Source organism: Somniosus microcephalus, chromosome 34 (genome assembly GCF_052327205.1).
Source record: "Somniosus microcephalus isolate GS21.2 chromosome 34, FLI_Smic_1.0, whole genome shotgun sequence".
Taxonomy (NCBI): domain Eukaryota; kingdom Metazoa; phylum Chordata; class Chondrichthyes; order Squaliformes; family Somniosidae; genus Somniosus; species Somniosus microcephalus.
Window position 1 is genome coordinate 17,731,921 of NC_141020.1, and position 23,452 is coordinate 17,755,372.

General features: G+C 50.1%; 1 protein-coding gene across 4 annotated transcripts in view; it reads right to left on the reverse strand.

Moving 5' to 3' along the window:
- Positions 1-23,452, reverse strand: part of LOC147096839 (cytochrome P450 2F3-like) — an 87,408-nt gene that overhangs the window by 10,458 nt on the left and 53,498 nt on the right. For all 4 annotated transcript variants that reach the window (XR_015074558.1, XR_015074557.1, XM_085973516.1 and 1 more), the window contains exons 3-7: positions 21,725-21,874; positions 15,239-15,399; positions 7,243-7,419; positions 5,489-5,630; positions 109-296 (exon numbers count right to left, since the gene is read on the reverse strand). Coding sequence is in view for 2 of the 4 variants with exons in the window: in XM_085973516.1 (XP_085829642.1) it covers positions 109-296; positions 5,489-5,630; positions 7,243-7,419; positions 15,239-15,399; positions 21,725-21,874 (818 nt within the window). In the remaining 2 variants the exon portion in view is untranslated. The remainder of the gene's footprint in view (positions 1-108; positions 297-5,488; positions 5,631-7,242; positions 7,420-15,238; positions 15,400-21,724; positions 21,875-23,452) is intronic.

Here is a 23,452-nt window from a genome sequence, read left to right on the forward strand (position 1 = left end):
CCCAGGAGATTTGCCAAACCCTATTCATTTTCCCGGTAACGAGAGACCACAGATATGAGTGGCTGCAGAAACCATGTGGCGCCAAGACAAGTAAATTGGCCGCGTTACCTTTGGAATCATGAAGCCCCTGAACTCGGTGTCTGTTGTCACGGTGTGCGGGAGGTTTAGCGGGATGATGTTGGAGTATCGCTGGACCTCGCGGATGGCTGCGTTGGTGTAAGGCATCTTCTCGCCGTCTCCAATAGTCGGTGTACGGTCAGACCCGATCACCTCGTCAATCTCACTTTGAATTTTTTCTGAAAAAGTACAGTTCTCATCAGCGTAGGAAAGGGCTGCGGAGGGTACAAGATAGATGGGGGGGGTGTGGGCGGGTGGGGGTAGAAATTGCAGGATTGAGGGGCTATAAACCAGGCAGGGAGTGCAGGATGAGAGGGCTGTAGATGGGGGCAGGGGGGTGCAGACCTTTCATGATTTTGAACACCTCTGTCAAACCTCCTCTCAACCTTCCCTGCTCCAAGGAGAACAACCCCAGCTTCTCCAGTCATAGAGTCATAGAGTAATACAGCACGGATAGAGGCCCTTCGGCCCATCGTGTCCGCGCCGGCCATCAAGCCCTGTCTAATCTAATCCCATATTCCAGCATTTGGCCCGTAGCCTTGTATGCTATGGCATTTCAAGTGCACATCCAAATGCTTCTTAAATGTTGTGAGAGTTTCATGCCTCCACAACCCTTTCAGGCAGTGAGTTCCAGACTCCAACCACCCTCTGGGTGAAAAAGTTCTTTCTCAAATCCCCTCTAAACCTCCCGCCCTTTACCTTGAATCTATGCCCCCTAGTTATTGACCCCTCTACTAAGGGAAAAAGCTCCTCAGCATCCATCCTATCTATGCCCCTCATAATTTTGTACACCTAAATCATGTCCCCCCTCAGCCTCCTCTGCTCCAAGGAAAACAAACCCAATCTGCCCAGTCTCTCTTCATAGCTGAAGCGCTCCAGCCCTGGTAACATCCTGGTGAACCTCCTCTGCACCCTCTCCAACGCGATCACATCCTTCCTGTAGTGTGGCGACCAGAACTGCACACAGTATTCCAGCTGTGGCCTAACCAGTGTTTTATACAGCTCCATCATAACCTCCTTGCTCTTATATTCAATGCCTCGGCTAATGAAGGCAAGTATCCCATATGCCTTTTTTACCACCTTATCCACCTGTTCCGCCGCCTTCAGGGATCTGTGTACTTGCACACCCAGATCCCTCTGACCCTCCGTCTTGCCTAGGGTCTTTCCATTCATTGTGTATTCCTTTGCCTTGTTAGTCCCCCCAAAGTGCATCACCTCGCACTTTTCCGGGTTAAATTCCATTTGCCACTGTTCCGCCCATCTGACCAACCCATCTATATCGTCCTGCAGACTGAGGCTACCCTCCTCGCTATTTACCACCCTACCAATTTTTGTATCATCCGCGAACTTACTGATCATACCCTTTACACTCATATCCAAGTCATTAATGTAGACCACAAACAGCAAGGGACCCAGCACCGATCCCTATGGTACCCCACTGGCCACAGGCTTCCAGTCACAAAAACAACCTTCGACCATCACCCTCTGCCTTCTGCCACTAAGCCAGTTTTGTATCCAATGTGCCAAGGCACCCTGGATTCCATGGGCTCTTACCTTCTTGACCAGTCTCCTGTGCGGGACTTTATCGAAGGCCTTACTGAAATCCATGTATACCACATCCACTGCGCTATCCACATAACTGAAGTCCCTCATTCCTGGAATCATTCTCATAAATCTTTTCTGCACCCTCACTAAGGCCTTCACCTCCTTCCTAACGTGCGGTGCCCAGAATTGGACACAATACTCCAGTTGGGGCCGAGCCAGTGCTTTACACAGGTTCATCATACTTTCCACACTGTTGTACTCCATACCTCTATTTATGAAGCCCAGGATCCCGTAAGCCTTTTTAACTGCTTTCTCAACCTGTCCTGCCACCTTCAATGATTTGTGCACATATACCCCCAGGTCTCTCTGCTCATGCACCCGCTTTGGGATTGCACCCTTTAGTTTATATGTCCTCTCCTCATTTTTTCTACCAAAATGTATCACTTTGCACTTTTCTGCGTTAAATTTCATCTGCCCTTTCCACCAGCCTGTCTATGTCTTCCTGAAGTCATAAATCACTCTCCGCCTCACTGTTCACTACACTTCCAAGTTCCAGTGTTCTGGTACATTAAATTACTGAACAGCGCTGCACCCTCTGCAGTTATCTCAACTTCTGTACACTTCCCCTGTGACAGTTGTGAGAGTTACTGAGGTTTGACACCTCAGAATGAACAGGGCGAGAGTACGCGACAGGCTCGCCGGCAGCAGCAAAAACCGCATGTGAGAAGAGACATTTTTTTCAGTTAAGAGTCATTTATTTTTAAACTGGGTCCAATTCTTTCGCTTATTGTAGGGCACGACCCAATGGGAACCAACGAATGCATATTCATGTGAAAAAGCAAAAAATGGTTTTCGTGATGCTGGCGTGTAATAGTTTGACTACTGGGCGTGTCAGGAACAGACACTGACACAGCGGAAGCTCGAGGAACAGCACCTCATGAGGCACTTTACAGCCTTCTGGGCTCAACATCGAGTTCAACAATTTCAGACCATAAACTCTGCCCCATTTTTTCTTTTCTCTCTCACATGGCAGCTGTCGATCATTCTGCCATTTACACTTCGTCTAGAGTCATCTTTTGTTTCTTAACTTGTCCCATTACCATCTCCTTTTGCCTCGCACCATCATCCCTTTTGTCCCTTAATCTCTCCCGCCTTCCACCCTATCACAAACCTTCCCCTTTGTTCTTTCCTCCCCTCCCCCCTTTCCCTGCCCCTGCACTTGCTTAAAAACCTGTTCCATCTCCAACTTTTTCCAGTTCTGACGAAGGGTCATCGACCTGAAACGCTAACTCTGTTTCTCTCTCTATAGATGCAGCCTAACCCGCTGAGTATTTCCAGCATTTTCTGTTGTTGTTTCTTACACAACAAAACAAGGACAGGAAATGATGAGAAAGTAAAGCGGTTCTGACTGACCCATCCTGCTATTCCAGGAATTCCCCTTTGTAATTTACATTTTCTTATCCTTACAATTGGCACAGCGAGCACATACTGGTGGTGTAGTGCCACTGCAGTTGTGTCACAGTGTGCCTCGGAAACACAGCAGACAATTTGCGCACAGCAAGCTCCCACAAATGTGATAATGACCAGACCATCTGTTTTAGTGATGTTGGTAGAGGGATAAATACTGGCCAGGACACCGGGGAGAACTCCTCTGCTCTTGTTCAAATAGAGCCACAGGATCTTTTATGTCCACCTGAGGGGGAAGACAGGGCCGACAGGTTAATATCTCATCCGAAAGACAGCACCTCTGATAGTGTAGCACTCCCTCAGTACTGCACTGGAGTGTTGTGGAAATGTACCTTTTAAAGCTGAATATGGCTACATGTGCCCCTTTTTGACAAACAAAATGGAGTCCCGGTCCTCCCAGAAGCCTCTGCAGAAATGTCCTCTATTCCTTCCTTAAACATGTTAACCTTGACTAAACACTGTAAACCGTTGCTTAGCTGCATTGTAAACAAAGACCATTTACATGAGTAAAGGGAACCTTACGCAAGCCACCTGGCCAGAGGCTTGGCCACCAGATAGTCTTAATTAAATAGTCTAGAATAAATAACTACCCATTGTATTATCAATAGTCTTTCTCTATGCCAGACTTTAGAAATATGTAGAAACTTAGTTAAGGATTGAAGAACTCTTTGTCCCTTTGTCTGACTTGAAAGACACATGATGAAACCATAACCTGTTTACTTTACTGTATAAATATGCTGTTAATCTGTAATTCTGCAGAGAGTCTCTGCTTAGCCTTTGACTGAGCGGGACGCTTTCCTTGCGGCAAGTAAAAATTTATTAAAAGAACATCTACCGGAGTTGATCATTTTAGAGTCTCATTGAGATTCGAGATTTTGACAGTGTCCGCCTATATTATGAGCTCAAGTCTCTGGAGTGGGACTTGAACTCATAACCTCCATGATTCACGAGAACAAGAGTGCGACCCACTGAGCCACAGCTGACACTATGTGGCCACGTTGGCTGATGGACAATTGTTGGCCAGGACACTGAAAGAATTCCCTGCTCTCCCTTGAATAGTGACATGAGATCTTTCACATTCGCCTGAACAGGGTGGGACAGGGCTGCAGTTTAACATCCCATCCGAAAGCCGGCACCTCCGACAGTGCAGCACTCCCTCAGTACTGCACTAAACTAGATTATGCGCTCAGGTCATGAGCCCCGAGTTTAACCGGAGTCGAGGGGTGAGCTTGGAGCCAGTGAGGCGAGCAACTGGCTTGCACTGGCTCATTGGCGTGAGGCCCAGGCCAATTTAACTCCCGGATCTCATTTAAATATTAGGCCGGACTCCCATCCAACCCCTGTTTTTCATAACCCAATGGCATTTTGTCCAGGGTACCACGGAGCTAACTAACAGGGGAAATGTTTGCCGTATACCTCCTTTAAAGGGGGCCCTTTAAAATAAAGTACTTCTTATTGCTTGGAAACAAAGCTTAAAGGGTGCATCAACAGAGAGACCTGGGGCTATGTGTGCACAAATCATTGAAGGTGGCAGGGCAGGTTGTGAAAGTGGTTAAAAAAGCATACGGGATCCTGGGCTTCATAACTAGAGGCAGAGAGTACAAAAGCAAGGAAATTATGAAACACTGGTTCGGCCTCAGTGAAAGTATTGTGTCTAATTCTGGGCACCGCACTTTAGGAAGGATGTGAAGGCCTTAGAGAGGGTGCAGAAATGATTTACAAGAATGGTTCCAGGGATGAGGGACTTCAGTTACGGGGATAGATTGGAGAAGCTGGGGTTGTTCTCCTTAGAGCAGAGAAGGTTGAGAGGAGATTTGATCGAGGCGTTCAAAATCATGAGGGGTCTAGACAGAGCAGATAGAGAGAAACTGTTCCCATTGGCGGAAGGGTCGAGAACCAGAGGACACAGATTGGCAGAAGAACCAAAGGCGACATGAAGGGAAACTTTTTTACGCAGCGAGTGGTGAGGATCTGGAATGCACTGCCTGAAAGGGTGGTGGAGGCAGATTCAATCGTGGCTTTCAAAAGGGAGTTGGATAAGTACCTGAAGGAAACAATTTGCAGGGCTACGGGGAAAGGGCGGGGGAGTGGGCCTCGCTGAAGTGCTCCTGCAGAGAGCTGGCACGGGCTCGACGGGCTGAACGGCCTCCTTCTGTGCTGTAACCATTCTATGATTCTAAGTGGACAAAACCGTATCATAACTAACTATTGAGCGGGGCAGAGGCCATTACTGCGTGGTGTGTGGGACTTGACCTGCAACACACTGACACATATACTGCCATGAGCACAGGGCGCACCTGGAATGTGCAAGGAGCGCAGGTAAAGAGTACAAAATGGCTTTGTTCTCACTCATACCCACCCTGGACCTCTGGATACTTCAGGAATAGCAGGAGCCCCCATCTCATGGTCGAGCTGGTGGTGTCAGTCCCGGCAAGAAATATGTTGAAGGTGGACAGCAGAAGGTTCTCATCGTTGAATTCAGAACTGGGGTCGTCTTTCTCCTGTGAGGAAAGACAAACAAATAGCGGCTTCGCGTTGTTACACCGTTGACGTGATCTGCCTGACTGACGGTCCTCACAGGATGGGCCTCGCAGCTGAACCCCAATCCCGGCCCACCGCGGGATCCATTTTTCAAATAGCAGTCACTACGTAGCAACCAGGTCTGGGAAGTCCTGGGTGGAGTTGCCCGCCTCTGCCTTAGGGGCACGATGGCCAATGACAGCGTCCCTCCAGCCTCTGGGCAAAGATCAGCTGATCCTGCTCTGCATATGCTGCCCACTGAGCTAATGCTGTCCGTATCCATGGCGACACCAATAAATAGTTTTCTGTAATAACATCATTCGGAAAGAACACGCATTTATATAGCGACCTCAGGACGTCCCAAAGTGCTCCACGGCTAATGAAGTCGTTTTGAAGTGCAGCGTTGTAATGTAGGCAGCCACTTTGTGCACAGCAAGATCCCACAAACAGCAACTAAGATAGATGACCGGTTAATCTTTTTTCTTATTGGGGCTGTGGATAAATATTGGTCACCACAACAGGAGAACGTTCATGCTCTACTTCGAATAGTGCCATGGGATGTTTTACGTCGGCCTTTTTAAAAAAAAACTCATTCTTGGGATGTGGGCGTCGCTGGCAAGGCAGACATTTATTGGCCATCTCTAGCTGCCCTGGAGCAGGCGATGGTGGGCTGCCTTCTTGAACCGTTGCAGTCCGTTGTTGGCGGTTTGAGTGGCTCGCTCGGCCACTTCCAGAGGGCAGTTAAGAGGTGCAAGAATGTGCGAACAAAAGAAGAAAATCAAAAATAGCGCTGTGGGATCTTTTACGTCCACTTGGGAGAGCAGACTTGGTTTCACCTCATCCGATAGACGGCACCTCTAGACACTGCAGCACTCCCTCAGCACTGCACTGGGAGCGTCAGCCTAGATTTGTGTGCTCGAGTCTCTGGAGCAGGACTAGGAACCCACAACCTTCTGACTCAGAGACGAGAGTGCTGCCCGCTGAGCCACTGGCTTAACCTAACTAGCAGGGTCTGCCTGACTGACGGTCCTCACAGGGTGGGCCTCACAGCTGAACCCCCCAATCCCGGCCCACCGCGAGATCCATATGCAGAGCAGGATCAGCTGATCTTTGCCCAGAGGCTGGAGGGATGCTGTCATTGACCATCGTGCCCCTAGAGTAGAGGCGGGCAACTCCACCCAGGACTTCCCAGACCTGGTTGCTACGTAGTGACTGCATCGGGTGGAATACCTATTTACGACCCCACCCCGCCCACCGCCATTCCCCCCCCCACCCCAATATTTCAATACAGTAAAATCAGGCGGGGTGTAAAACAAGTGTCGCAGCCGGTCCCATCAGATTCCCAACAGATGGACTGAGTTAAAATTGCCCTCACAGCTCGGAGACCGATTGAACCATTGCTCCTCTTCTACCTCAAACCAATATTCCTCCATGCCTCGATTTAGCCAACAATGGCTCCCTTCGTTTAACTGCTTCAATTGAGTCAGAGTTTAGTGAACAAATTGGGAGGCCCGTGCGACAGTTCAAAGCCCAGAGATTCCGTTAACGACAATCGCTGACAGAGATTGTTCACAAAAGGCCACATTTACCAACCTCCTCCATTCTGATGAGGAAACTGTCGATGAAATCCTGGGGCCTGTCTTTGGTGTGCGTGTCTTTGTGAGCTTGGATCATCTCTCTCAGGAAATTTTTTATTCTAGCTGCATTTTCGAAAAGCCTGTTGTGAGGGCCCGGGAGGCAATCCAAAACTTTTGGAAGCAAATCATAGAGCTGTAGAGAGGAACAGAACAAGTGGTTAATGACTTGGGTCAGGCTGGGAAGATTGGCCTTTTGCGGAGGGGAGTCAGGGGGTCAAATAATGGGGGGAAAATTCAGTATCGCCCTGTTTGGGGTGTCATTATCGGCCGTACGCAAAGTTTAGCGCCTGGTGCTAATTATCGCCTCCGACAGCAAACTTGGCTTTTATCGCCCCTGGAACTGATTGGAGCGCTAAATCAGGCGCTTCACACCTGTCTTAAGGTGCAAAGGCCGAGGAGCGAGGCGCTACCTCAGAGCGCTGGCGAAGCAAGGAAGGACAAATCAAAATAAACCTGCAAAGTGCTGCTCAGTACTCAAAACTCCTTCACACAGCGTTGAATCTCTCCAGAAGTCTCTCTCTCTCTCTCTCAGAATGCGTGGTGCAAAAATGTCACCGACAAAAAAAGGCAGGAAGCGGTCGCCTTTAAATAGCGCTCCCCCAGTCCCTTTCTGACAGCATAACGCTCCCCTCAACCTGTCGTTGCTAGCGGCAGGCGGTAAGGCAGGGGGCGCCACTCAATGTACGGTCCAGGGCGCTAATGGGGCGTTGCGCACTCGACTGACGTCACAATCTGCCGGCGCAGGAGATCGTGGCGGTAGTGTTTAGCGCCGCCGCAAAATGTCTAGTTAATTTCGCGAGCGGCGCAAACATCGCCGCGCCCGGGCGCTAGTTGCTTTGCGCCTCATTAGCACCCTCTTAAGGCGCTAACGGGCGGCGCAAACAACTGAATTTTTCCCCCAGTGAGATTAAAGTCTCTGTTATCACTCGTCGCTGGATATTGGTTTGTAATCAGGGTGAAGAAAGAAAGAAATAAAGAAGTTAGAAAGAAAGGAGGGAAAAGGGGATAGAGCGTTATGCTGATAGATTTAGACGAGGGAAGACAGGAGGAGGCTCGTGTGGAGCATAAACACCGGCATGGACTGGTTGGGCCGAATGGCCTGTTTCTATGCCGTATATCCTATGTAATCCTATGTAAAGGGGGAAGAAAGAAAAGAACGAACGAACTTGCATTTATATTGTACCTTTCACAATCTCAAGACATCCCAAAGCGCTTTACAGCCAATAAAGTACTTTTCTGAAGTGTAGTCACTGTTGTAATGTAGGAAACGTGGCAGCCAATTGTGTCCACAGCAAGATCCCACAAACAGCAATGAGGTAACGACCAGATAATCTGTTTTAGGTGTTGCTTCAGGGATCACTTTTGGCCAGGACACTGGGGAGAACTCCCCTGCTCTTCTTCCAATAGTGGCTATGGGATCTTTTACGTCCACCAAGAGGGCCGACGGGGCCTGGGTTTAACGTCTCATCTGCAAGACAGTGCAGCGCTCCCTCAGTCTCTGGGGTGGGATTTGAAGCCATAACCATCTGACTCAGAGGCGACGCAATGAGCCACGGTTGACAGCTTAAGCATCTAAAAGCACCGTCCAGGGGGCACTGACCTAGAATGTTCCAGGTTCTGTGCTGGGTTACTGTAAGTTGGAAAATAGGAACATAAGAAATAGGAGCAGGAGTCGGCCATTTGGCCCCTCGAGCCTGCTCCGCCGTTCAGTAAGATCATGGCTGATCTTCTACCTCATCTCCACTTTCCCACCCTATCCCCATATCCCTTGATTCTCTTAGTGTCAAAAAATCTATCGATCTCTGTTTTGAATATACTCAATGACTGAGCCTCCACAGCCCTCTGGGGTAGAGAATTCCAAAGATTCTCAACCTTCTGAGTGAAGAGATTTCTCCTCAGCTCAGTCCTAAGTGGCTGACCCCTTATCCTGAGACTGTGCCCCCTGGTTCTAGACTCCCCAGCCAGGGGAAACAGCCTCTCAACATCTACCCTGTCAAGCCCTGTAAGAATTTTATATGTTTCGGTGAGATCACCTCCAGACAGTATAGGCCCATTCTACTCAACCTCTCCACATAGGCCAACCCTCTCACCCCAGGAATCCATCTCGTACAGGAATCATTGCAGGAACTCCCGCACTGATAAGAATTTCCACCTGCAGTATACAGAGGCTACAACCCAGCCTTAGCCCCAGGAGCAGAGTGGAAGGGCGAGTGACCCACACTAGAGGCAGTATCATGGGGGCAGAGGGGACGGAGGGGGGGCTGGTCTGTGCTAAAGTTTCTCGGCAAATGCCGATCCTCGTATCAGGCTCCCAAATTGTGAGAGTCAGTGGGAAACATTATTACCGGGGAGTCACTCGGTGCCTGTGTGGCTGCGGCCCCGCGGGGGTGGTGGTGGGGAGGGGGGGTGGGAAAGAAAAAAAAAACTTAAGGCTAAAAGGATCAAGGGGTATGGGGAGAAAGCAGGGACCGGGTACTGAATTTGCATGATCAGCCATGATCGCATTGAATGGCGGAGCAGGCTCGAGGGGCCGAATGGCCTACTCCTGCTCCTACCTTCTATATTTCTATGTTTCTATGAAACCGATCATGGTTGCCAGGCCTGGTCGCCATTGAGATCCTGCCAGGGAATCACAGATGATTCAGATTTGGGAGTCATTAAAGCCGTCGTGCCAACTGGGGAATGAGTCATTAAACAGTGAGTCATGTTTGGAGCAACATGAGGCTGGGAGCTGAGGCACCGGTGTGTGGGAGCGTGCGTGAGAAACAAGGGGAAGGTCTCGACCTAGTTGCTGAATGACTCAGACACCTGGGCAGACACAGGCGCAGGGTGTGACTCAGACTATTTGAAGGATGTTCTTGCCATGGGGGGAGTGCAGCGAAGATTCACCAGACTGATACCTGGGATGGCAGGAATGACGTATGAGGAGAGATTGGATCGATTAGGCTTATACTCGCTGGAGTTTAGAAGAATGAGAGGGGATCTCATTGAAACTTATAAAATTCTAACAGGACTAGACAGACTAGATGCAGGAAGGATGTCCCCGATGGCGGGGGAGTCCAGAACCAGGGGTCACAGTCTAAGGATAAGGGGTAAGCCATTTAGGACAGAGATGAGGAGGAATTTCTTCACCCAGAGAGTGGTGAACCTGTGGAATTCTCTACCACAGAAGGCAGTGGAGGCCAATTCATTAAATATATTCAAGAAGGAGTTAGATATATTTCTTAAGGCTAAAGGGATCAAGGGATATGGGGAGAAAGCAGGGACAGGGTACTGAGTTTGGATGATCAGCCATGATCTCATTGAATGGCGGAGCAGGCTCAAGGGGCCGAATGGCCTACTCCTGCTCCTATCTTCTATGTTTCTATGTTTCCATGAACCTGACAGGACATAGGTACCACAGCTAAGGTACGCGTGCACCCTCTGCTCTCACCAACAGGCTCCACTTGATGGGTGAGAGAGTCGGGAAGGTCGGTGCCACAGTGCCGTGGTCCCAGCTCCAACCCCGCTCCCTTCAAACGCCGATACCCCCTCCGCCCAGTAGCGTGGAGAAGAAAAAAAATTATTCATTCACGAGATGTGGGCGTCGCTGGCAAGGCCCAGCATTTATTGCCCATCCCTAGTCGCCCTCGAGAAGGCGGTGGTGAGCCGCCTTCTTGAACCGCTGCAGTCCGTGTGGTGAAGCTACTCCCACAGTGCTGGGAGGGAGGGAGTTCCAGGATTTTGACCCAGTGAGTTCAGTCAGTGAGTTTATCCCATAGTGCAGGTAGGGAACAGCACGTTCACTATGTAGAATGTAGACGGGGCGATTCCCTACTAACTAACGCCCAAGTTGAGAGAGCAATAAGAACTAGCTAGATTAGTCAAGAGCCGATTGTGAGAAGTCAATAAGGATATTTGCTTCTCACGGTGGGGAGATGTAAGAAATCGTGGATAGAATGAAATAATAGTCTTTTATGGGTTCCCTAGATCAGCAGTTTGCCTAAGTTGATGGCACAGAAAGATTCCAGTCATGTCAGAAAAATAGCTGTACAGAGAGCTGAATTACAAGGTCAGAACACAAAAACAGGCCTTCGAGTGGGCATAGCTAGGCCTGATAAGGGACGCAGCAAGGAGTTGTAGGATAAACAAGCTACCTTTTTGAACGGCCTCCAACCGCTTGTCTGTAATGCGCTGGGCATTTATGTCCCCTTGGAGCTAAAGCAGGGTGTTGTTCGCAAAGGCACGTTCATGACCAGCTCCCTAGTCTGGCCGGTTAGAAAACCGGATGACTCTCGGATGACTATTGACTATCGCAAACTCAACTCAGTCACTCCCCGCGCGCACCCCGGTGGTCCGGGAGACACCCACCCTACTCTCCCAGATTCCCAGTGGCAGTAATCAGTACAGATTCAGTAGAAACCATCAGGGGGGGGGAAATTCGGTTGCTTTGTGCCTCCTGTTAGCACCCCAAGGGGGTGTTAACGGGATGCAAAGCAACTAGCGGCCGGGCGCGGCGCCGCTGACGCCTCCCGCGAAATCCAGTGGGAGGTTAGCGGCGTGGTAGCCGGTACCGCCCCACCTCCGGTGATGACGTCATCGCCGTGCGCGGCGCTCTGTCCGCAAACTTGGCTCATGCCCCCTGACCTGAGTCCGACAGGGTCAGGGGGGCGTTTTTGCGGCCGGGGCAATGATAATTAAAGGGCAGGTGCCGGGCGGCCATTTTTTTTGGATCTGCCTGCCATCACCTGCCCCCTCTGGCCTCCTCCTGCGGGGTGCCGGCTGCGATTGGGCAGCCCAGCGCTCCTCTTCAGTGCCGGGCTCTTTTGCCAGCACCCCGCTCCCCGGTGGTCCAGCAGGGCCCCGGTGTGCGCTGCGCTAGGACCCTCCCCTTTAATCAGGGGAGGGGGGCCTGCAGTACCGCGGCGCTACGTGGTGACGCATGTGGCGCTGTTGCACGTAGCACCGCCATTTTCAATGGGAGCGCCCCAAGAGGGAGAGGCAGTGCTTCCAGTAGCCCCGCCTCCTGCTTGGGGCGCTACTATTGAATTTCGGGCGCGGGGCGCTAACTTTTTCCGGGCGCTACTTTTAGCCCTCATCTGTCACGGGTTGTATGTCTACTGTATTTATTTCAATCGCATGTAGTAGTATCTGAGTTATGCTTAAACTGTGGCTCTCTAATAAAAAGCCTTACATCTCCCAAGACCCTTTGGATAATTTGTGTGTGACCTGTGATCCAAATCTTACACCCTGATCAAGTGCTCCAGAACTCTCACACAGAACATATAGCGAACTCTCACACAGAACATATAGCGAACTCTCACACAGAACATATAGCGAACTCTCACACAGAACATATAGCGAACTCTCACACAAAACATATAGCGAACTCTCACACAGAACATATAGCGAACTCTCACACGGAACATATAGCGAACTCTCACTCAGAACATATAGTGAACTCTCACACAGAACATATAGCGAACTCTCACACAGAACATATAGCGAACTCTCACACAGAACATATAGCGAACTCTCACTCAGAACATATAGTGAACTCTCACACAGAACATATAGCGAACTCTCACACAGAACATATAGCGAACTCTCACACAGAACATATAGCGAACTCTCACACAGAACATATAGCGAACTCTCACACAGAACATATAGCGAACTCTCACACAGAACATATAGTGAACTCACACAGAACATATAGCGAACTCTCACACAGAACATATAGCGAACTCACACAGAACATATAGCGAACTCTCACACAGAACATATAGCGAACTCTCACACAGAACATATAGCGAACTCACACAGAACATATAGCGAACTCTCACACAGAACATATAGCGAACTCTCACACAGAACATATAGCGAACTCACAGAACATATAGCGAACTCTCACACAGAACATATAGCGAACTCTCACACAGAACATATAGCGAACTCTCACACAGAACATATAGCGAACTCACACAGAACATATAGCGAACTCTCACACAGAACATATAGCGAACTCTCACACAGAACATATAGCAAACTCTCACACAGAACATATTGCGAACTCTCACACAAAACATAGCGAACTCTCGTACAGAATGTACAGAGAACTCTCACACAGAACAGATGTCGAGAATTTAGTCACAGAATGTTTTTGTAAAGTTTATGAAAGTTTTTATGATGAAAGATATTGCGTTCATCCTTCTGGCCATTACTGAGGGTGAAGAAGATTGTGTGCGGGGGGCTGAGCTTAGTCTCAGGTTTCCATGTTCCAAGCTCGGAGCTCCCATCGACCCTTCATTAATTCAATCTGATGTCAAGTGTACCAGTGAATTAAGAAACAAGATTAGTTATGTGTCCTGAAAATGTGGGTGAGTTCTGGTGAGTGGGGGGGGGGGGGGGGGACACACGAGGTGAGGCAATATACACTTAATGGTACAGTTTTAAAGAGTGTGCAGGGACAGAGGGACCTGGGAGTTAATGTGCATAGGTCCCTGAAGGACATATTGAGAGAGTGGTTAACAAAGCATGTGGGATCTTGGGCTTCATAAATAGAGGTATTGAGTACAAAAGTAGAGAAGTTATGCTGAACCTTTATAAAGCGCTGGTTAGGCCACAACTGGAGTATTGCATCCAGTTCTGGTCACCACACTTTAGGAAGGATGTGAAGACCCTTGAGAGGGTGCAGAGGAGATTTACCAGAATGGTTCCGGGGATGGGGGATCTTAGCTACAAGGACAGGTTGGAGAAGCTGGATTTGTTTTCACTAGAGCAAAGGAGGTTGAGGGGTGATTTGATAGAGGTGTACAAGATTATGACGGGTTTGGATAGGCTAGACGGGGAAAGGCTGTTCCCACTAGTTGATGGTACAAGGACTAGGGGACACAGATTTAAGGTTTTGGGCAAGAGATACAGGGGGGATGTGAGGAAAAACTTTTTTACGCAGCGAGTGGTGAGGACCTGGAACTCGCTGCCGACGGAAGTGGTGGAAGCGGAGACACTCAATGTTTTCAAGGGGAGACTGGATAGGCACTTGAGGGAAATAAACTTGCGGGGCTACGGGGATAGAGCGGGGGAATGGGACTGACTGGATTGCTCTACAGAGAGCCGGCACGGGCTCCATGGGCCAAATGGCCTCCTTCTGTGCCGTTATGACTCTAGGGGGGAAAAATTCAGTATCGCCCCGTTTGGGGCGCCATTATCGGCCGTGCGCAAAGTTTAGCGCCTGGCGCTAATTACCGCCTCCGACAGCAAACTTGGCTTTTATCGCCCCTGGGGGTGATTGGAGCGCTAAATCAGGCGCTTCACACCTGTCTTAAGGCGCAAGGCCGAGGAGCGAGGCGCTACCTCAGAGCGCTGGCGAAGCAAGGAAGGGCAAATCAAAATAAACCTGCAAAGTGCTGCTCAGTACTCAAAACTCCTTCACACAGCGTTGAATCTCTCCAGAAGTCTCTCTCTCTCTCTCTCAGACTGGGCGGTGCAAAAATGTCACCGACAAAAAAAGGCAGGAAGCGGTCGCCTTTAAATAGCGCTCCCCCAGTCCCTTTCTGACAGCATAACGCTCCCCTCAACCTGTCGTTGCTAGCGGCAGGCGGTAAGGCAGGGGGCGCCACTCAATATCCGGTCCGGGGCACTAACGGGGCGTTGCGCACTCGACTGACGTCACAATCTGCCGGCGCAGGAGATCGTGGCGGTAGTGTTTAGCGCCGCCGCAAAATGTCTAATTAATTTCGCGAGCGGCGCAAACATCGTCGCGCCCGGACGCAAGTTGCTTTTCGCCCCATTAGCGCCCTCTTAAGGCGTTAATGGGAGGCGCACACACAACTGAATTTTTCCTCCTATGACTGGAACAATGGGTCATCCTCGGACTGGGGAGCCATGAGTTCAAAGGTAGGTAAGAAAACAAAAAGAAATTCACGTAGTGTTGAGAAACAAACAGAGGCAGAGGAAACAGTCCGACCTACCTGCCCCCAGGGGCTGCTAATGACTTGCATGTTTTCTGTGATCATGCTCAGCAGAGTGAGCAGCTTCGTGTCCCTGTAATCGAAGCGGCTCCCAAAGACAACGGCGCACATTATGTTAGCTGTGGCACAGGTGAGCTGAAAGGTGGGGTCAAAGGGCGACTCTGGTGAGACAGTAAGGAACAGAAGAGTGTGACTTGATTAGCAGAGAACATCGGAGAGCGTCATGAGCGGGGGCAGCGGAGAGGGGTAAGGCTTATTTCACCGCAGTTACCTTGGGGGTCGATAGGGTCAAATAGGCGGTAACGGATTGGCCGATAGTGTAAAACAGACCACAGCTGGTCGATGTTCACCCCGCCTGAGTTTCCCTCCCATTGACTAAGAGATCCGATAGGCTCTTTGTCGGCTGGCACAGACACGATGGGCCGAATGGCCTCCTTCTGTGCTGTAAAATACTATGATATCGCCCACTTTACACTTAACACCAAAGAGTTAGGATAACCTCTGATCTGACAACAACAACGTAGTGAAACATCCCAAGGTGCTGCACAGGAGTATTTTAAGACAAAAAATTTGACACCGAGCCACATAAGGAGATATTAGGGCAGGTGACCAAAAGCTTGGTCAAAGAGGTAGGTTTTAAGGAGCGTCTTAAAGGAGGAGAGAGAGGTGAAGAGGTTTAGGGAGGGAATTCCAGAGCTTAGGACCCAGGCAACAGAAGGCACGGCTGCCAATGGTTGAGCGATTATAATAAGGGATGCTCAAGAGGGCAGAATTAGAGGAGCGCAGATATCTTGTGGAGATAGGGAGGGGCGAGGCCGTGGAGGGATTTGAAAACAAGGATTTGAATTTTGAAATCAAAGTGTTGCTTAACCGGGAGCCAATGTAGGTCAGCGAGCACAGGGTTGACGGGTGAACAGGACTTGGTGCGAGTTAGGACACGGGCAGCCGAGTTTTGGATGACCTCCAGTTTGCGTAGGGCGGAATGTGGGAGGCCAGCCAGGAGTGCGTTGGAATAGTCAAGTCTAGAGGTAACAAAGGCATGGATGAGGGTTTCAGCAGCGGATGAGCTGAGGCGAGGGCGGAGATGGGCGATGTTACGGAGGAGGAAATAGGCGGTCTTAGTTATGCTGCAGATATGTGGTCGGAAGCTCATTTCAGGGTTAAATATGACACCAAGGTTGCAAACAGTGTGGTTCAGCCTCAGACAGATGTTAAGGAGAGGGATGGAGTCAGTGGCTAGGGAACGGAGTTTGCGGTGGGGACCGAAAACAATGGCTTCGGTCTTCCCAATATTTAATTGGAGAAAATTTCTGCTCATCCTCGGACAAGCAGTCTGACAATTTAGAGACCGTGGAGGGGTCGAGAGAAGTAGTGGTAGTGAGGTAGAGCTGGGTGTCGTCGGTGTACATGTGGAAACCGACGCTGTGTTTTCGGATGATGTCGCCAGGGGGCAACATGTAGATGAGAAATAGGAGGGGGCCAAGGATAGATCCTTGGGGGACACCAGAGGTGACGAGGTGGGAGCAGGAAGAGAAGCCTTGCAGGTGATTCTCTGGCTACGATTAGATAGATAAGAATGGAACCAGGCGAGTGCAGTCCCACCCAGCTGGACAACGGTGGAGAGGCGTTGGAGAAGGATGGAGTGGTCAACTGTGTCAAAGGCTGCAGACAAGTCAAGAAGGGCAAGGAGGGATAGTTTACATTTGTCACAGTCACAAAGGAGAGCCATTTTGGTACTGTGGCAAGGGCGGAAACCTGATTGGAGGGATTCAAACATGGAATTGCGGGAAAGGTGGGCACGGATTTGGGAGGCGACCACACGTTCAAGGACTTTGGAGAGGAAATGGAGGTTGGAGATGGGGCGGTAGTTTGCAAGGACGGAGGGGTCAAGGGTTGTTTTTAGAGGAGAGGGGTGATGAGGGCAGATTTGAGGGAGAGGGGGACAGTACCTGAGGAGAGAGAACCGGTAATAATATCAGCTAACATGGGAGCCAGAAAAGAAAGTTGGGTGGTCAGCAGTTCAGTGGGAATAGGGTTGAGGGAGCAGGAAGTGGGTCTCATGGACAAGATGAGCTCGGAGAGGTCATGAGGGGAGATCGGAGAGAAACTGGAGGAAGATGTGAGTTCAGGGCTAGGTCAGGGGGGAACCTTAGAGAAAGTTTGGCCCGGTGGGCTAGGGGAAGGAAGGGAAGTGGCAGAGGCAGCTGATCGGATTGTCTCAATCTTAGAGACAAAGAAGTCCATGATCTCCTCGCACTTGTTGTCGGAGGTGAGGGTGGAGGAGAAAGGGGAGAGGGGTTTAAAAAGATGGTTAGCAGTAGAGAATAGAAGCCGGGGTTTATCTTTGTATTCCAGAATGATTCTGGAATAGTGATAAGTTTAGGCAGACGAGAGCAGGACCCGATAATGCTTTACGTGGTCCAGCCAGATCTGGCAGTGAATGGCTAAACCAGTTGTCCGCCATATCCATTCAAGTCTGCGTTCCTTGGACTTAAGGGAGCAAGAATGAGGGCCGTACCAGGAGGAACAGCCAGGGTGAGAGAGAGTAATTGTTTTAATCGGGACTAGGACATCAAAAGATGGTGGTGAGGGTGTGGTTGAGCAGATTGGTAGCTGCAGAAATGTCATGGTGAATGGAGGGCCAAAGGCTGGACTGTTAGGATTTCATAAGTGCAGTTGTAAGAGAGTTGGGGGAGAGTTTTTTCCAGGGGCGGACACTGAAGGAAGTAGGGTTGGGGGCGGGGGGAAGGGGGCTGTGGGTGGAGAGCGATACGAGGAAATGGTCAGAGATGGCCTTATCTGTGATTGACACGATGGAAGTAGCGAGGCCACGAGAGATGGTGAGGTCGAGGGGGTGGCCGTGAATATGGGTTGGGGAGTTTACATGGAGGGAGAGACTAAGGGAGGATAGGAGGGTAGTGAACTCAGAGGAGAGAGAGCATGATGATTTGAGATGGAGGTTGAAATCACCGAGGATGAGAAGTCGTTCGGTGCAGAGGCTGAGGGAGGAAAGCAGTGAAGGTATCTCGGTAATAAAATTTTTATGGTACTTGGGTGGGCGGTAGAGAATGAGAATTTTAACTGAGAGGTGAGAGGGTGGAATAAGGTGCGATGCTCAAAAGGAGGAGAAAGTGCTAGAGGAGTAGGGTTTGCTTCTCATGATATTTCTAACGTAATAATTTTGAATATTTCTAGCAGTAATCTCCTAAAAGTGCGTTGGAGATTCATGATAAAGCCTTTAAAGCAAGAGATTTCAGAGTAAGCGTGCCTGATGAAGTAATGTATTTGGGGAGGGGCAACAAGGCAAGGGAACTCACAATTAATGTGAGGTTACTGAGAGGTGTGGAGGAACAGAGGAACCTTGGAGTGTATGTCCACAGGTCCTTAAAGGTAGCAGGACAGGTCGATAAAGTGGTTAAAAAGACATTCGGAATGCTTTCCTTTATTAGCCGAGGCATAGAATATAAGAGCAGGGAAGTTATGCTAGAACTGTATACAACACTGGTTAGGCCGCAGCTAGAGTACTGCGTACAGTTCTGGTCACCACATTACAGGAAAGATGTGATTGCACTAGAAAGGGTGCAGAGGAGATTTACAAGGTTGCCGGGAGTAGAGAATCTTAGCTATGAGGAAAGATTGGACAGGCTGGGGTTGTTTTCCTTGGAACAGAGGAGGCTGAGGGGAGACCTTATTGAGGTGTATAAAATTATGAGGGGCCTTCATAGAGTGGATAGGAAGGACCTACAGGAAACTTTGAGTTATCCGGAGGCGAACCATCCGGCAAGCTGGAGCCACCGGCAAAAATCAGGAGCCATTTTTTATTCTTTTCTTTGCTTTTTTTTCCCAGTCAAGCACTGCAAGGTCTGTAGCTATAGCAACAGCTTTAGCTACAGACGCTTGCAGCTGCACCCGACTCTTTAGAAGCTGTTGCTAAGCAACAGTGTTTGTTGTCAGATACGGAGATAAGAATCTCCGTATCTTTCAACATTAACTCTGGAGTGTCCGGCAGTTTTGAGGGAATGGCAGCAGCTCGGTCCCGTCGGTGCCGGATAGCACAAAGTTTCCTGTATTTCCCTTAGCAGAGCGGTCAAGAACCAGCAGGCATAGGTTTAAAGTAATTGGTGGAAGGATTAGAGGGTTGACGAGGAACAAAAATTTGACCCAGAGGGTGGTGGGGGTCTGGAACTCACTGCCTGAAAGGGTGGTAGAGGCAGAAACCCTCATCACATTTAAAAAGTACTTGGATATGCACTTGAAGAGCCATAACCTACAGGGCTACGGACCAAGAGCTGTAAGTGGGATTCGGCTGGGTAGCTCTTTTCCGACCGGCACGGACAAGATGGGCCGAATGGCCATCTTCTGTGCCGTAATCTTTCTATGACTCTAACTGCTTGAATGGAGGGTAATCGTCACAATCCAAGCTGAGGCGGTTTTTAAGGAGTGATTCACAATACTTAGAAATGAGGCCAGACTCTTGTAAACCTGGTGTCAGGCTTCTTTCTCAACACACCTTGTGTATTCAGCCCTTCCTTAATTGACAGCGATTCCAGGCAGAGTCTAGATCAACACGGCCCGGTATTTGTCAAAGGTTCAGTCCTTTGAGTGGCAGTGTGAGGGAAATCGGCAAAAAACAAACAAATGAGCTGCTGCAGCCCTTGGCTTATAGGAAAAGAAATTAGAATAACGGATATTTATATCACATCCAAGGCACCCCAAGCACAATGGGGGTAGTCCCGAGTTTGTACGATAGTGTCAGCCACTGGCTCAGTGCGTAGCACACGTGCCTCTGACTCCGCAGGTTGTGGGCTTCAAGTCCCACTCCATTGAAACTTGAGCACAACAATCTAGGCTGACACTCCAGTGCAGTACTGAGGGAGCGCTGCACTGTCGGAGGTGCCGTCTTTCGGATGAGATGATAAACCAAGGTCCCTTCTGCTCTCTCAGGTGGACGTAAAAGATCCCACGGCCACTATTTTGAAGAGTTCTCCCCGGTGCCCTGACCGATATTTATCCCTCAACCAACATCACTAAAATCAGATGACCTGGTCCTCATCACATTGCTGTTTGTGGGATCTTGCTGTGTGCACATTGGCTGCCCCGTTTCCCACATTAATTCAATTCAATTCAATTTTATTTGTCATATATGCAGCAGACGTGTGTACTGCACAATGAAATGTTGATTTTTACGAGTCCTCCCAACATTGGAATAAATATGGCATAGCAATGATAAAAATACTAATAGAAATACAGTAATAATAAATAAAACAACAGTAATAAATATTAATAAATTATTCGTTCATGAGTCTTATGGCCTGGGGGTAGAAGCTGTTTCGAAACCTGCTGGTACGAGACCGTATGCTTCGGTATCTCTTACCGGACGGGAGCAGGGTGAAGAGGTTGTGGCTGGGGTGGCTCGCGTCTTTGATGATTCTCAGGGCCTTCCCCCGGCACCTCTCGGGGTAGATATCCTGCACAGCAGGTAGTTTAATTCCTATAGTATGTTGTGCAGCTTTTACCACCATCTGTAGAGCCTTGCGGTCTATGGCGGTGCAGTTGCCATTACAACAGTGTCTGCATTTCAAAAGCTACTTCATTGGCTGTAAAACGCTTTGGGACATCCTGAGGTTGTGAAAGGCGCTATAGAAATGCAAGTTCTGACTATCCTTCTAACCTCTGTCTGAGTGACGGTACCGGGCTGGTGCTTAGTGGCCCTCCCGCCCCCCCCCGCTATTGCTGCGCAGTGACCTTTTGTTGCCGAGCCCGAGGTCCCTGGGTGAGAGCGAAATCGGCCGCGGCGGCTAAGCCCTCGGTGTTGGAAAATCCGGCCCACACTCATTCCACGCGCATAAAGGCTGGCCATGTTGAGGGAAGCCGTACCCCACAAAACAGAGTCAGGGAGAGAATCTGGGGGGCGGGGGGCTGAACGAAAGACTTGTATTTCTATAGCGCCTTTCACGACCTCAAGCACTTTGCAGCCAATGAAGTAATTTTGAAGTGTAGGAAACGCACCAGCCAATTTGCGCACAGTGATGTTGATTGAGGGATAAATATTGGCCAGGAAACCGAGGAGAACCCCCTGCTCTCTTTCAAAATAGTGCCAGTGGATCCTTTATGTCCACCTGAGAGGGCAGAGGGGGCCTTGGCTTAACATCTTATCTGAAAGACAGCAGCTCTGACAGTGCGGCACTCCCTCAATACTGTACTGGGAGTGTCAGCCTAGATTATGCACTCAAGTCTCTGGAGTGGGACTTGAACCCACAACCTTCTGACTCCAGAGGTGAGAGTGCTACCCACTGAGCCACAGCTGACTCTTGGCGCAGGTCACTCGGCCCACCTGGTCTATGCTTATTATGCTCCACACGAGCCTCCTCCCACCCTACGTCGGCCACACTGCCGGCCTCGACGCCGCAGGTTGTGGCTTGACCGTCGAGTGTACTTGGTGCTCAGTGCTCAGTCTGCCGCGCGGCTCTGAGAGGAGCTACTAACCGTCGGTCCTTCTGAAGACCTCCACCAGGCACTCCGCCTCTTGCCGGATGAAATCCTCCAGCGTCTTGGTCCCCTTCCCGAAGTTTCTCAGGGCCGTGATGGCGAAGCTGCGAAGCTGATGCGAGCGGTGCCCGTTGCTGCTGGCGATTCCTGTGGGGGGGGAGGGGAGGGGTGAGAGGACAGAGAGAGCGACATGATCCTACTTTGTGTTGTTAGAGGAGGAGCAAATTTCAGTGTGTATTCTCCCACTCCTCTGCCGCCACTTCAGCGATTTTCTGGAGTTTCTGCGGCCCCCTCTGTTGACATAGAAACATAGAAGATAGGAGCAGGAGTAGGCCATTCGGCCCCTCGAGCCTGCTCCGCCATTTAATGAGATCATGGCTGATCATCCAAATTCAGTACCCTGTCCCTGCTTTCTCCCCATATCCCTTGATCCCTTTAGCCTTAAGAAATATATCTAACTCCTTCTTGAATATATTTAATAAGTTGGCCTCAACTGCCTTCTGTGGTAGAGAATTCCATAGGTTCACCACTCTCTGGATGAAGAAATTCCTCCTCATCTCTGTCCTAAATGGCTTACCCCTTATCCTTATTCTGGACTCCCCCGCCACCGGGAACATCCTTCCTGCATCTAGTCTGTCTAGTCCTGTTTGAATTTTATAAGTTTCAATGAGATCCCCTCTCATTCTTCTAAACTCCAGCGAGTATAAGCCCAATCGACTCAATCTCTCCTCATACGTCATTCCTGCCATCCCAGGTATCAGTCTGGTGAATCTTCACTGCACTCCCTCCATGGCAAGAACATCCTTCCTCAGATAAGGCGACCAAAACTGCACACAATCCTCAAGGTGTGGTCTCACCAAGGCCCTGTACAACTGCAGCAAGACATCCTTGACGTTACAGCGCCTGAGAATCCATGCGGGGTTTCCCCTCCACCCCCTGTATTTTATGCCAGCTCGTAAAGTAAAGGTGTTAACCGTAGAATTAAATAGAATTTACAGCACAGAAACAGGGCATTCGGCCCAGCAGGTCTATGCCGGTGTTTATGCTCCACACGAGCCTCCTCCTGCCCTACTTCATCTCACCCCATCAGCATAAACATTCTGTTCCTTATCCAGTTTTCCCTTAAACGTCACACAGGAGCAGGTGATGCCCTGAGGTCTGCACTCCGCACTCAGCGGTGCTTGATAACACTGACCGAGATTAAACAGACAGACAGTGACGGCAGGAGCTGGACACGCCGTAAGAATGTGCCAAAGGCTCTGGATTCCAACATTCACCGCACGGCGGCCTCAGCAACAGACAGCTGCAACTCCCACATTTTCTTCAGCAGTTTGAACTCACCGCCTCTGGGTTACCATGACAACCCACCCAGGCTGCTGCACCGGAGGGAAGGTGGGAGGCCGGAACCCTGAGGGTCAGTGGCTGATAGCAAATGGGGGAGGGGGTAGGAGAGAAGGGGGAGGGGGAAGGGGGAGGTGGGAGAGGGGGAAGAGGGTGGGTGTAGGGGGAGGGGTTTGGGGGGAGGGGGAAGAGGGTGGGTGTAGGGGGAGGGGTTGGGGGAGGGGGAAGAGGGTGGGTGTAGGGGGAGGGGGATGGGTGAGGGAGGGGGAAGAGGGTGGGTGTAGGGGGAGGGGTTGGGGGGAGGGGGAAGAGGGTGGGTGTAGAGTGAGGGGGAAGGTAAGGGGAAGGTGGGGGAGGGGGAAGAGGGTAGGTGTAGGGGGAGGG